The following is a 16,180-nucleotide window of genomic DNA, read 5'->3' as shown; positions in this document are numbered from 1 at the left end:
AGAATTAACACCCATTTCTCAATCTGCCCCACTCCTCACCCCCAAATTTTTAAATTCATTTTCCATGATCTGGTAATAAAATAAGACCTTTTCCTCACTTGTAAATGAAGATAAATGCAATACTATTGGCAAAGGGTAATAGATTCCATTACATAGTCCTTGCAGGAATGAACCAAATGATGGTATATATCGGACATAACGTTCATGGCCTGTGACATGGGGATGAACAATTAATCCTCCCTACTTTCGCCTTTCCATTCATCTGTGGGGATATCTGGCAACAACCACAGATCTCCAGATAGTACCTCCATAATTAGAGGAAAGCGGACAATGACTCAATTCCTAACAGAGGCTTTAAGAGAACTTTCCTGGTGTGCCATTTTTAATCCACAAAACTGTTCATCTTTTGAAAATCAACCCAGGAAATAAACATTTAATATGTTATTTAACTACTATAAGCCATCTGAATCAGCTCAGAGAGTGCCCAGAAAAACTTCCAACCTACGCCCTTTCTCATCCCCTGGGGATGTAAGTAAAGGAAGCTTTGAAATTTCTTTTTCCAGTTGACAAAATGGATTTTTTAAAAAAGTTAAAATAGAGTACCACACATATTCATGTTCTCATTTTCCTTACTAATTCAAGTGTGCCCTGCTGCTATTCAGAAACACTTCAAAGAGAGGCACTTACTTCCTGATTACACATTCAAATAAATGCATAACATGCATTTCAACTTGGAATCACTTTCTTAAGAAATTAACTAGTAGAAACCACGTTATTGCAACATCATGGTTGAAGTCATGCCAAAGTCAAAATTTTAATACCTAAGATAACTTCCTCAGCTACACTGTACAAATATATTCAGGCAATACTATTACCCACTGTAACTTAAAAGTATTATTGTGCTGTTAGTGTTATTTATTAAACGTTTAATGAAACAGACTTAAAAAAAAAAAAGAGGAGCAATTTCAAAATGAAAGGAAACATTAGAATTTAATAACTTCTTTCTCCTTTCCTCACTTCCATAGCCAGCCAGAAACCAAGTCTCTGCAAAGCAGCATATGCTCACATAAGGGTAATGATCCAGAAGCAGACAGCATGCTTGACACATCCCAAGTAAAGAAAATATAGCCTCCACCCTAGAGACTTAGAGTTTAAGTCAGAAAGACAACTTTAAGACATAAAACACCCAGATGACAACTAGTTAATGATTTTTTTTGGACTTTACATTTTGCTTTTCCTGCTCAAGTTAAATGCATAGCAAGAGAAAATGAATTAAATGGTGGGAGTGGAGGAATGGAGGTCAATAATGAACAAGTTTTAAATTAATCACAGTCTTCAGGAACATAGGAAGGGTAGGAACTGGAGTGAGAGCACTTCCAACAACAGACCCAGCCATCAGGGGATCACATGAAAAGAGACATCCACAATAAGAGGAGAAAACAGGATGAAAAATATACGAAGGTGACAAAGGTAAAAGTCAAGGTAACAATAGGAAGCGAGAACTCAAAGAAGAGTATGAGAAAAATCAGCTGATTTTTTAGCAGCTTTGATGAAGAAAGTCATTACACTAATCTGAAAACCTAATTAACTTAACTTTTATCTTTTTCAAAATGTTAAATGTTTCTCTGCTATTGCTCTTCCACAGTATCATTATTAACACTTTTTGAAACCCACTCAACATTGCAGGGTAGGAATACTTGTCAAATTTCTCCTGTGAAAAATCAAAGAGCCCATTTAGAAGATCAAGCTCATGATCCCAACCTGATTAAAACCACACTAACAAGACCAAATCAAAATGCAATCTCTCACATACCCACACAAAGCTATGTTTCAAGTCTTCACATCATGAACTTTGCAAACCCAGATTCCACTGTCTCCCGTCTACCTCTCAAATCCTACTCAAAAAAGTCACTGACAGTTGCTCTGTCTTGATCATATCTGCCTTTTAACATCTATCTTCCAGGCTGCCTATATCAAATGTGGGTATATCAGTCTGAGGCTGTCAACATCTGCACTGGACAGGAGACCAATTTTCACCTCCTTCAATCTGACTCTAGGCATTGCCAGGGAGAAAATTGTGCCTCAAGAGCCTGACAGCTTGTGCTCAATATCCTTTTGTCAAGAACAAAATAAATCATTATTTTCCTTAAAATTGCCTTGCTGAGATTCACAATGTTAAATATATATATATGATAAATGTGTATGCACATGCATACATATATATATACACACATACACATATATATGTACATAAATACTCTCCATGTGTGTATATTTATTTTTCTCCCTATATACAAATCATTCAAGCTGCACCAAGGAAAATGGCATCTATATCCTCAATTTTACTACACAATTACTGAGGTAAACAGAAGAGTATCTCTTAAGAAAATAAAAATAAAATAAAATAATAAAATAAAATAAAATAAAAATAAAAGTCTCTTAATTAACATCAATTAAAAACCCTCATTACCCATCCCTTCTTTAAGACAATGTCCTAAGAGACCATATGTTTTATCTGGGTAATTCAGTGCTTTCAAAATTTAAAAAAGCTGAGAATGGGGGTACCTGGGTTAACCATCCAACTTCAGCTCTGGTTATGATCTCACATAACCAGAGTTCAAGCCCCGCCTCAGACTCTGTTGTGACAGCTCAGAGCCTGGAGACTGTTTCAGATTCTGTGTCTCCCTCTCTCTCTGTTCCTCCCCACCTCATGCTCTCTCTCTCTCTCCTTCAAAACTAAATAAATATTTAAAAAAAAAAAAAAAGCTAAGAAGTTATCTATCCAACAAGACCATTAGAGAATGCTCACCAATCAACTACAGCTACTAAGATCACGTAGGTACTAGCCAACTTTTCACTCTACTGTTTCAGTAGACCAATACATACTGCTTTTTGGCTCTAAAACTGACAAGACATTTTCTACAGAAAAGATGGCTCTTGTAGTGATTGAGACTTAGTACTGAACAACATTATTGCTCTCAGTAAATTGAAGTTGTACTTCCACTCAAAGACGATGTGCTTGCACTATAATCAAAGCTTACCTGAAATGGAATACCGATCCAAAAGCCAGAACTTAAAAAGACTCCAAAGAAATTTTAAAACAAATACTGCCTAAATACAAATGAACATGAAAGGGAGGAAACCATAAGCCAAACATTAAAGTGTGTACTTCCTATTTATTGGACAAGAATATTCAGTAAAAGAATTTACTCTGTTTTCACTTTCCTGCCATGTGGGGAGAAGGGCCATCTGGTTTCACTATTAAGTGTTTTCTCAGTATTGGAGAAGTGGGTACAGTGAATTATCTTGATATTTTCATGTTGTCCACCATGTGAACAACAGCATATATATGAGAAGTTGTTATAAATGGTATGGCAGTCATGGAACGAAATTCAAACCAAATTGTTTGGTATGCAGTAAAAGTCATGACTTTAGCTACAATCCTTGCTCTATTCAACAGAACTCAACCACCTTTTCCAGGACTACCAGATTTTGTCTCATCATTAAAAAGATTAGAGACATAGGGGCACTTGAGTAACTCAGTGGGTTAAGCATCCAACTCTTGATTTTGGGTCAGGTCATGATCTCACAGTTTTTGAGTTCGAGCCACGCACTGGGCTCCACGCTGGCAAAGTGGAGCCAGCTTGGGATTCTGTCTCCCTCTCTCTCTGCCCCTCCCCTGCTCATTATCGATCTATCTCTCTCAAAATAAATAAACATTTAAAAAAATTATAGACACACACAAATTTACGTATTGACTTTCAACTCTAAGTTAATTCTACCTCTGCAATACATTAGTGATGGGATATCTAAAAGATTAGCACCTCTAGCCCAGTAAGACATGTCTCAATCTTCCAGAATCTTGTAAAATTCCAACTGATAAGAAAAGTAACAGGATTCAACCAATCAACTACAAAGAATGAATGTTTACAGATACCTACCAATGCCGTAGGAACTCCCAAAAACACCCTTATGTTCCAAATATATGCATAAATAAACACATGCATGTCAACATCAATCCTCCCTGCCCCCAAATAATGCACATTTTTTTAAATGAAGTTGCGGGGCACCTACGTGGCTCAGCTCGTTGGGCATCCAACTCTTGATTTTGGGTTCAGGTCATGATCCCAAGGTCATAGGATAGAGCCCAACGGGCTCCACATTGGGCATGGGCCTGCTGAACATTCATTCATTCTTTCTTTCTTTCTTTCTTTCTTTCTTTCTTTCTCTCTCTCTCTCTCTCTCTCTCTCTCTCTCTCTCCCTCTGCCCCACTAGTGCTCTATTGCTCACTCTCAAAAATAAAAAGGAAAAAAAAGAAAAAAAAAAAATAAGGAAGTAGCATTTTACACCTATAAAGAGAGCAAAAAATTTTAAGACTATCCCAATATTTGTCAAAAAGGATTATTTGTTTCCACTCAATGCCAATTTATTATATCCTGTATTCCTTTGGAGAACTCTCCCCCATTTCTCCTGTTCTAGGGCAAACATGTGATCTAGGCTGACTAGAAACTGGTTCAGTGCTGAGCATGACCCAAGCAAAGCTAACCAGTCCCTTCTATGACTAAAATATAGACACAGAGGAAGAAAAGTTCTTTTTTGGCTAAGATGACCACCTCAAACTAAAGGTGGAATCTTAAAAAATAAAAAAATAAAAAAATAAACAAACAAAAAAGAGAATAAGACCTACAGAGAGCAAACTGATGGTCAGAGGGGAAGGAGGACAAGCAAAATAGGTGAAGGGGAATGGGAGATACAGGCTACCAGTTATGGAATAAAAAAGTCACGAGAATAAAAGGCACAGCATAAGGAATATAGTCAATGATACTGTAATAGCAATGGATGGTGACAGATGGTAGCTATATCTGTGGTGAACATAGCATAATGTATAAACCTGTCCAATCACTATGTAGTACATCTAAAACTAATGTAACATTGTGTGTCAACTACATTCAAATAAGGAAGGAAGGAACTAACGAACGAAGGAAATAGGGTAAAATGAAATACGTGGAGCCAAGTGATGAAAAAAGCCTCACACCCTTCGAGTCAGTCACATCTATCCCTGAAATCACAATCTACTTCTAGAATTCTCAATTACAAAGGCCCATAAACTCCCTTTTGCTTCAACAGCTCTGAACTGAATTACTGTCCCTTGTAACTGGTGAGGCTGTAAGAATATTAGAAAACTGATGATATAACCATACTGGATAACCAGTTAGGAATACATTTTTTTTTAAGTTTATTTATTTTTGAGAGGGGGAGAGAGAGAGAGAGAGAGAGAGAGAGAGAATGAATATGTGAGCAGAGGAGGAGCAGAGACGAAGAGAGAGGATTACAAGCAGGCTCCACACTGTCAACGCAGAGCCCAAAGCAGGGTTCAAACCCAGGAACCATGAGATCATGACCTGAGTGGAAATGAAGAGTTAAACACTCAACCAACTGAGCCACCCAGGCACCCCTAGGAATACATTTTAAAAGCCCTATAACCAATGTATGCCCCTGTGTGTGTAAAACTTCATCAAACTGTACACAGATTTGTGTATTTTGTTGTATATAATTATTCTGTTTATAAAAAAGATCTGTGCCCCTATTATTTCTACTCCTGGAAATGTATCTTAATGATGTAATTTTTAAAAGGGGAGGGGGAGAGGGGCGCCTGGGTGGCTCAGTCGGTTAAGCGTCTGACTTCGGCTCAGGTCATGATCTCGCGGTCCGTGAGTTCAAGCCCCGCGTCAGTCTCTGGGCTGATGGCTCAGAGCCTGGAGCCTGCTTCCGATTCTGTGTCTCCCTCTCTCTCTGCCCCTCCCCCATTCATGCTCTGTCTCTCTTTGTCTCAAAAATAAATATACGTTAAATAAATAAATAAATAAAATAAAGGGGGGAGACACTATATGTACATGCTTACTCACTCGAGCATTATTTATATCAAAAACATAAAAACTTTTAAGTCCAATAGGGAAATTATGGAATAAAAAATACAGTTTTAAACATTACAAATTCCAAGGTTATACTAACAAACAAAATGCCTATAATGACTGTTACATTCTTTAAAAAAAAATAAAATGGTATCAAAGTTACAATTAATACTAGGGTAAAATGCATATGCATTTAGCCATGGACTTGAAAGGAAACACAAAACCACATATACATAAAATACTATTTATAAACATTTTAAAAAATGAAGTAATGTAAATCTAAAATAACATGTAGAAGGCTTATATGTAAACACTGATGAAAGAAATTAAAATCTAAATAGATGGAAATATAGTTTGATCATAACTATACTGGTCAATATAGTAAGAATGTCGATATTCTCCAAATTAATTACAAGTTTAACGTAATTCTATCAAAGTCCCAGATTTTTTGTAGATACAGATAAGCTTATCTAATATTTATACGGAAAAACAAAAGAGAATAACTAAAACGATTCAGGAAAAAACTAGGTGGGAAGAAACATTTTACCCAACTCTAAGACTCATACAGCAATAGCAATAAAGACTGTGTGGGTACTGGTGGAGGAAAAGACACAGACATCAATGGAACAAAATAGAGAACTCAGAAATAATCCCATACAAGCACAGTTGACCAATTTTTGACAAGGGTGCAAAAGCAAGAGAATCTTTTCAACAAATGATACTGGTTGGGGAAGTCCATAGGGGGCAAAAATGAACTCACCCTAAACTTCACATATTATACAAAAATTAACCCAAAAGGGGTCAAAGATTTAAGTGTAAAACATAAAACTAAAAATAACTTTTAAAAGAAAACAGGGAAAATATTCATAAGCTAAACCCTGGTGAAGAATTCTTAGACACCAAAAACTTGACTCACAAGGGGGGGGGGGGGTAAAAAAAATGTGGACTTCCTCAAATTAAAAGCTTTTACTATGCAACAAACTATATATACACCATGGAGTATTCATAGAATACTACCTAACAACAGAAAGTTACAAACTGATATACCAACTTGGATGGCTCTCAAGGCCATCAGGTTGACTAAAAGAAGCCAATCTCAAAAGGTCATATACTGTCTGATTCCATTCACACCATATTCTTGAAATGACAGAATTAGAAATGGAGACAGGCAAGTTACCAAGGATCAGAGGTGGTGGGTAGTGTAAACAAAATGGGTGTGACTATATGGGGGTAAGCATGAGGGAGAACTTTATCATGGTGATGGTGATGGAATAGTTCTGTATCATGATTGCAGTGGTGACTGCACAAATGTACACGTGATAAAATCAGAGAGTTACACACATATATTATGCCATTGTTAATTTCCTTATGTTGATATTGTACCATAGTTCCATAAGATACAACCAATGGGGGAACTCAAAAAAGGATCCACTGAACCACTGTACTATCTTCGAAAATTCCTGTGATTCAAAATTAAAAGTTAAGAAAAATAAAATTAACCTGTTAATTGACTTTTTATTAGCGTAAATAAAGCAAACGGTGTAACAGATCTTTTTAATTTGACTGAAAACTGGTGTAGCAAAATCTTAATGGCTCTAAGAGAATATACTAATATTAGGTAATTCCCGTGGAGTTTTTAGAAGCATACAGTGCCTTAAATGATTCAAGCTACAGGAAAATAAAGTATAACAATTTTTCACATACTAGGTCCCTCATTTTTATCTATAAAGAAGACCAGCCATCTGCTCAGGCCAACCTGGCAGTTAACAACTGGCCCATTCTTCCTTTGGACTGTATGCAATAGCAGTCCCTTCTTTAACAGTTCCATCTCACCCCTCACCACTGTGATGATCTCCTGATTATTGGTCCTGCCTCCAGGCTCTCTCTCAACCATTTAACTCTTCTTGAACATAGCTGAGAGACTCATCTCCCGAAAACACCACTTTTCCTCATATTCTGTGTTGCCCAGATGGCAGAACTTCTTATAACAGGAAGAAAGCTAAAGAGACATATTTTAGTTTAATTTAAGAAGAAAAAGAGCTATAAAAATAAACACAAAGCAATGCTGGAAAAAGCTACTTCCAGAGGTAGCAAGTCCCATATCATTAGATATATTCAAGTATACTGGAACTGGAACCTGAACCTGTGAGCCCTATTCCAACCCTAGAGTTTGATTCCATATCATTTCCCTGAGAATTCTCCCTCCTTCACCTGGCATTCTAAACCACCCTCTAAAATCTAGCTGCAGGCTCTTTTCTTCTAATCTTTCCTAGAAGCACCCCTCTCCAGTCAGGGCTCTAACTGTTCCCCCATGCACATCTTGCTTAGTCTACTGGTTTTCTTAACTAGATGACTTTTTCCCCTTCCTCCTTTCACCTTTCAAGATCCAGTGCACCTTCAGCAAGATTTTCTAATCCCATGCTTACCCTACCAATTCCACTCCATTCCTTGCATACCACTAATGCTATTAATTTACTTTTTATGTCCAAGTGTCCTGATTATAAGCTCTGGGACAAAACAGGAAAACCAGTCTCCCGTGTGCTAGCAGACACTCTCTCTTCATCAGAAACCACCCAGCCCTTACCCCACTCTGGTTTCTCTGATTGGCTGTACAAGATTTTTCTCAGGAAATACACTAATGCCCAGTACACTAATCATTTATCTATTTGGCCCCTTTCCTGAGCACATTATCATCAGAAGCAGTACCTCAGCTTCTTTGAGCCTTCTCCTTTGACCACAAAGAAATGTCCAAGATGCAACAGTAAGTCTCTGATCTTGGCCTTTGAGATCCAACCGTGAATTGTAACTAATGGATTTTTAAAAACTCTTCTAGTAGAAGCTATTCCTCATCACTCTACTTCCAACCTACCATCACTTGTCCTTTTTTTAAATGTCTGTCCTTTTTTTTTTTTTTTATGTTTATTTTTGAGAGAGATAGATCTTGAGCAGGGGAGGGTCAGAGAGAGAGAAGGAGACACAGAATCTGAAGCTCCAGGCTCCCAGCTGTCAGCATAGAGCCTGAAGCAGGGCTCAAACTTATGAACTGCGAGATCATGACATGAGCTGAAGTCGGATGCTTAACTGACCAAGCCACCCAGGCGCCCCTGTCTGCCCTTTTCAAACAAGTTGCATTTAGGCCTTTCCATCTCTGTCCCTTGGATATCACCTACCCAGATAAGAGCCCTCTTTTTCTTGTCAGAGCACTATTCAAGGATTCATAAAATACATTTAGATACTCTTTTTTAGGTATTGTTAAATATATATGTATACGTATGTATGAAGACTGACTGCTAATATGAGATTTCCTTTTGGGGAGCTGAAAATATTCTGTAATTAGATAATGGTAATGGCTGTACAAGTCTGTGAATATCCTAAAACCACAGATGCATGTACTTTAAAAGGATGAATTTTATGTTATGTGAATCATATCTCAATTTTTTCAAAGGTAAGATTCTCCAACCCTAACCCTGTGTTTACATTTGGCACTAGGAAGCATTTGGCACTGTAATTTTTGAGACAAGAGCCTTTTCTCACACACTTCTTGGAGAATATAGTCAATTATCTGTCCTACTGGAACCTGGAGAGGGGAAGACAACCAATTATCTAATTACCACTGTGATAAGAGCTAGGAAGAAAAAGTATAAGATAAGAATGATATAATCAGCATGGTGCATGTAGGGGTGGAAAGGGTCCCAAAAAAAGAAAAGAGCACATTGAAGAGGTACACATGCCTCAGCCCACATAAGGTAGTTAGTTACTCAACAACTAGCTCAAGGTGACTGGCAGTAAAATGAAACCCCTAGATCACAAGAATTTGTATGGTATGCAATTGATAATTGGCTCCCATCTACCACAGGAGGCTCACATGTCCACTGCATTAGCCTTGAGGTAAAGTGGCCCTGGGTATGTATGTGAATATTTTACCTACTGACAGTGTTATTATGGTAAGGTTTTCATGTACTCACAAATGTTTGTGTTTATTATTCATGTAATCAGGGGCAAATACAAGAAGAAAATTAGGTTATGCTGAAAAACTGTATACATTCAAGCCTCTAGTTATTAATGATGATTGCAGAGAAAGCAAAGGGCTTATATAAACTCAAAACTATAGTAAGTTTAGCTTTGGGCTCCAAAGTGTTATAAATAAATACGTAAGTAGTTTAAAAACAGTAAGGTCCTATCTTTAACAGTCTGTGAAAACCTTAGATATGAGGTCAGCTAACCAGAGCCTATGGGTTAAATCTAGCTCACCCTCTCTTTTTCTAAGTAAGTTTTATTGGAACACAGCCATGCCCATTTGTTTATATATTACCAACAGCCACTTTCCCAACACAAATGTAGAAGTAATTGTGTTAACAGAGACCTTATAGCCAGTAAAGTCTAAAATATTTACTACCTTAGCTCTTTACAAAAAAAATTTGCCAACTTGTACTAAACTAATGTAATTCACATTGATTCACAACAAAGAAATCTTCTTATACAACCTTTCACAATCAAGTGTTCCAGTGGATAAGCAACAAACTCAAAATGCAAAGAATTATATTCTAACTGTTAGTCAATCTGCTATGACGTTCTAGATAAATCATAATTACTGTGTTTTCTATTAGCAGTAAAAGAGTAGTTAGGTTAGAGTTTTGTGTAAGTGCTCAGGACCACCTGGGAAAGGTGTTTGTATTATCTTTTGCTGTCTAACAAATACCCCCAAAATTTGATAGCTTAAAATAAATATTTATTATGCTGAGTCTTCTGAGGGTCAAGAATCTGGAGTTGGTCAGGGCTGCCATCTTTTAAAACCTGACTAATGCTGGAGGATCTGCTCCCAAGGCTGCTTACTCACATGCTTGGCAAACTGATACTAACAATTTCCCCCTAGACTGAATAATCCATGAGGAAGAGCCACACCGATACTATACTCTCTTTATGACTTAGTTCTGAAAGTATACAGCATCACTTCTACCATATTCTATCCTTTACAGAGGTGAAAGTATTTAAATCCAACATACATTCAAGAGTATCAAAGTCAGGCTCCACTTACTTAAGGGAGGGCTGTCAAAGAATGTGCAAACATATTAATGCCACTACATGGTTTCAAATGATGAGCAAACAGCTTCGACAACATAACCAGAAAGGTTTGGTTGATTAAAAAATCTGCACTTAACCATTGTCATAACATGTACTTTGTTCTATTTATGACAGGAGAGAGGTTTCATACTACTTAAGATTCTTAAAAAAAATTAAAAAAAAAAAGTAAGTCAACAGATAAAAGCAAGGCACTTCAGCTTTTCTTAACTGATGCAGTAATGATGATGGGAGACAGTTATATTTTTGTTTTAGTTTTAGCTTTTTTTTTTTTTTTGGCAAGGAGAAAAGGCAAGGAGAGAAGGCAAATTGTGGTGAATAGATCATGATGATAAATAATTGCAAAGTTGGACTAGAAAAGACAAGTACTTATAATTCAGAACAACATAAAAATTTTTCTCAGGTATAAATAAAAACAAGAAAACAGAAATTTAGATATACATTCAAAACTGTGGGGTATTTGGGGGGCAGGGGGCATGTATTATACCATGATTGCTACAAATTTACATCAGAGAAACTTCTGAAACAAGGAACACATATAGAACGAAATTACAAGTCATCTGTAACAATTAAATGTATTTTGAAAATAAATGTCTTAGTTACTAGACTCAATCAATATTTGGTAAAATTCATCTGATAATATTATTTTGAGGCAAAAAGGACTGAAGAACAAAACCTTCTCACAGAGGACAATGAAGTAACAGCCATCCTGATTTCCTGAACAAGAAGCTCAAAAATCATCCTGAACTAGACAATTCAACTGCTTTAAAATAAATTCATTCAAAGCCCACTCTAATGGATTGAATAGTGTCCCCCCAAAACTCATGTTCACCCATAACATATGAATGTGGCCTTATTTGCAAATAGGATATTTGCAGATATAACCAAGTTAAGATGAGAGCAAAACAGATTTAGGGGGGATCCTAATTCAGTGTTTGATATCCTTATAAAGAGGAAAACTTACACCCAGAAACACACAGGGAGAATGCCATGTGACATGGAAGGAAGAGGTTGGAGTGACAAGCCAACAAGCCAAGGAATGCCAAGCATTGCTGCTTCTCCAAGAAGCTAGGAGAAAACATGCAAAAGAGCCTTCCACTGAGCCCCCAAGAAAGAGTCACCCCTGCTGACACCTTGATTTCAGGTACCTGGCCTCCAGAACTGTGAACGAGTAAATTTCTGTTGTTCTCGGCCACCAAGTTTATAGTAATTTATGTTATGACAGCTGTAGATAACTAATACATCCACCCAGTTAGTAATATGGAATTTAAATAATCTCATCATTGGCAATATTAGAAACATTTATCTTCAGCCTGAAAATTAAAAAAACATTTAACATCCAAGGTTTTTAGTTTACAATTTCAGAACAATTGGAGATAGCATCTTCTTTTAATGCACTGCCCTTTTCTGGGTACTGTCACAGGGATGAATGTGTCCACTGTCAGCCACCAGTGAGATCCAGTAAGATTCTCCCAAAGGCCAGTAAAACAACTGCACAGAGTAGGGTCTCAATTCACCTTAGATGATATATAATTGCTCTACAAAAAACTGTCTTTGTTTAAGTCCTCCTGCTGGACCAGCAGTTTATCACACAACTACAAGGTTCAAGAATTTAAGGCTCCAGATATGAAGTCTTATCATACTTACAGCATCATAAAGACAAGTTTTTCTAGTAGGCACTACTGGTAAGCTGTGGGTTACAAATTTCACTTTTTATTAATTCTAAGTTTCCCAAAAGAGGATTCCTTTAAGCCAAGATTTGTTTTTATTTCAAACTCAAACCACTTCCAGTACGCATGGCTAATTTAACACACCAGCCTGAAAGAATGAGGCAACTTCTAGGGTATTTTCAGAATGGTTGCACATTTCTCCATTTTAGCACCTTTGTATCTTCAGCATGAACTAAAAACAGGTATTACATAGGATTAAAGGTAAGCTTCTACCCCATTTATTTCCTATTAAACTGTTGTTAGAACATTTCTTAAGACTCAACAATTACTTGGGAAACCCAAGAGAAGTCAATTCAGATACTCCAAATAAACTGTTCCTCTGTTAGCATCTTTCCTGATTAAAAATAAAGGCAGTACAACTTAATACATCTCCAATAATTTAATATTATAAGTTACTGAGGAATTCGCAAGCATAACAATGAGAATACTGACCACAAAAGGTCACTTTCAAGGATTAATTTCCTAAAACAGTCTGCCTCTCTCTATATTAAAAGCAATATTGACCTACCTTGTTTTCGAACATCTTCTACAGCAGCCACAAGCTCCTCCTTGAGAAATTGACTCTCCTTTGCAATTTTATCCCCCTTCTCCAAAAAATTCTCAGTTGCTTGTTCAACAGATGCAGCCAAAACATGGGCCTTCTTAGAACGGCCTCTCTTCTTATTCGAGGGCCCTTTACTATTGGTGTTTACCAGAGTTGTAACCTAAAAGTTTCATTTTTACAAATTAAACTGCAGTCATTTAAAATGAAAACAACAGAAAGACTACCATCTTTAAAGACAGGGAAAATAAATTATTCATAACAAAATGAAACATCACATTTATGAATTCCACTAAGCATTAACAAATAACACATACTCTCTCCGTATTTAAGAAATACTGAAATGACACTAAATTTAGGTCCTAAAATAATTTAGCTACCTCAATGTGCAAGATAAAAAATAATATTTTAATTTTTCAAACATGACAACTAGGTTTTTACTTTCATTTTACAAATTAAAAACTGATTAGAAACATGTTAGACATCTCTACATGTCATCAAGAAGCTCCAGGAAGAGGCGTGCCTAGGTGGCTCAGTAAGTTGAGGGTCCAACTCTTGATTTTGGCTCAGATCATGATCTCAGGGTTCATGGGAGCAAGCCCCACTATCTGTGCAGAGCCTGCTTGGGATTCTCGCTCTTCTACCTTCCCCCAGGGCATGCACATTCTCTCTCTCAAAAATAAAATAAACATTTAAAAAAGAAGTACTAGTAGTAGTTCCAGAAAGAGATTAACAATGAACTTACTAGCTTTACATGGAAGTCACATTTTCCAGTTTTCAACCTGTGCAAAATGTTTTAAGGTAACTTGCTTCTGAATTGTTTCACATTTTATTCATAAAACTCTCAGCAATTAATTAGTAAAAGCTCTTAAGAAAGAAAGGAAGGACTGTCCAAAGTAGCCTACTGCGATGATGGTTTAAGTCCCAGAATATTAACCATCATTAATATATATAATACCAGGGGCGCCTGGGTGGCTCAGTCAGTTGAGCGTCTGACTTTGGCTCAGGTCATGATCTCACAGTCTGTGGTTTTGAGCCCCGCATCGGGCTCCGTGCTGACAGCTCAGAGCCTGGAGCCTGTTTCAGATTCTGTGTCCCCCTCTCTCTCTGACCCTCCCCTGTTCATGCTCTGTCTCTCTCTGTCTCAAAAATAAATAAATGTTAATAAATAAATAAATATATACATACATATATATATATAAAATACCAGCTGATCTGTAGGTTGAAGATGACTAAACATTTGTTATTAGTGTAGCTTGCCACACAAAAGAACTGCTGAGAGCTACAGTGGATGGGCTCCAAGAAAGTACCTATTCCTGAGTCTTACCATACACTTCTCCTACATGTATATTAAAATACATAAATACATATGTATATATACGTGTGTGTATATGTATTTTTTATACTAATTGCTAACAATTAATGAAAGATCATCACACAGTGATATTCGTATTTCTAACAGAACATAACCAAACCTACACCCTCAAATTACCAACTAATTGATCCTAGACAAAGAGAAGTTTGTTATTTATTTATTTGGGGGGCGGGGGGGGGGGGGGGGACAGAAACAGAAAGAGAGGAAGAGAGTATCCCAAGAAGGCTCTGCACTGTTAGCACAGAGCCCGACTTGAGGCTCAAACTCATGAGCCATGAGATCATGACCTGAGCCAAAACCAAGAGTCATACACTTAACCAATTGAGCCACCCAGGCACCCTAAGCATGGGGAAGAGACTTCACAGTCAAGGGTCTATAGGCCATCTTTCTTGAATATAACCTGTAACTTTACAAGGAAAGAGTGATGCCAAGAAAATGTCTACAAAATACAAACATTTGGTAAGTTACATTACATACCACTAATCCCCGATTAATGCCAATAAGCCTCAATAAAATGGCAGTAACTATGCTCCTATAGGGTTAAAAGAATCCATGCATCAATATTTAAATAATTAGTGGTGCCAAATCGTCTAAATACTACCAACTTAAACTCAACCACTCAAAATAAGGCTTTGAATTAAGTAACCACGCTCTGTGTTTGTTTCCCAGGACTACTACTATGGAACCATGTTACACCTATGTATTTGTTTGCAGATTTTTACCTGTGTAACAAGAGGCTCCAACAGTCTCTCAACTGCCAGAGTCCTGATCTCTAGACTTTTGGGGTCCCATTTGAAGTTTATGTTGCCTGCATGGACAGCAGTCATTTCTGAAAAAGAAACAAAAGGCCAAAGTGAGGCAAACATCAAACACAAACATGAAATATATAACAAATCTTCTACTTTTATAAAGGAGTTTTATAACAACAAAGCTACATTCACCACAAGAGGGGGAAAAATTCTTATTAGCCTGTACAAGAGGGCCCAGTAACTCTTAACCTCTTACACTTTCAGATGCCAAGTTTATAAACAGTAGAGGTACCACAAGAAACACTTCCAAACACATAGAGCTTTTCCTTTTGGGCTTCTCTGGCACCAAGCCAGGTCTATTTCTAGTCTTTCCATAACAACTTAGAAGCAGGATGAAAAGCTAAAGTGAATGAAGGCCTGATTCTGATTTTTCATACTCCATAACACTTCTAGTGCAGTATTACCTAAAAGGTATAACTCCTTCATTTTTTGATGGATTCTTAGAGAACATCTTGTCTTACTCTATTAAAACATAATGCTTAAGTCTGCTGCCCTCTGCACCTACAGCTATTATCACTCATAGCCAGAAGAAATTTCGAGTCGCACTTAGTCAAATATCAATGTATCAGTGTCAAGGTAAACTTCCATTAGAGGCTTTAAGTCTAGGGGAAGACTTCAATGAAAACACCCAACAGTTAGTGACTGCTTGTATAAGTAGTGACTTAAAGGACGCCTGGGTGGCTCAGTCAGTTGAGCGTCCGACTTCAGCTCATGTCATGATCTTGTGGTCTGT

At 37.1% G+C, this 16,180-nt stretch overlaps 1 protein-coding gene across 3 annotated transcripts in view; it reads right to left on the bottom strand.

Moving 5' to 3' along the window:
- CTNNA1 (catenin alpha 1) overlaps positions 1 to 16,180 on the bottom strand; it is a 178,477-nt gene that overhangs the window by 132,541 nt on the left and 29,756 nt on the right. For all 3 annotated transcript variants that reach the window (XM_042936417.1, XM_042936424.1, XM_042936407.1), the window contains exons 2-3: positions 15,361 to 15,467; positions 13,231 to 13,426 (exon numbers count right to left, since the gene is read on the bottom strand). In XM_042936417.1, the coding sequence (XP_042792351.1) occupies positions 13,231 to 13,426; positions 15,361 to 15,465 (301 nt within the window). In that variant the 5' untranslated portion in view covers positions 15,466 to 15,467. The remainder of the gene's footprint in view (positions 1 to 13,230; positions 13,427 to 15,360; positions 15,468 to 16,180) is intronic.

Source organism: Panthera leo, chromosome A1, assembly GCF_018350215.1.
Source record: "Panthera leo isolate Ple1 chromosome A1, P.leo_Ple1_pat1.1, whole genome shotgun sequence".
Taxonomy (NCBI): Eukaryota; Metazoa; Chordata; class Mammalia; order Carnivora; family Felidae; genus Panthera; species Panthera leo.
The sequence above is the reverse complement of the archived record's forward strand: the minus strand, read 5'-3'. Positions and strand labels throughout refer to the sequence as shown.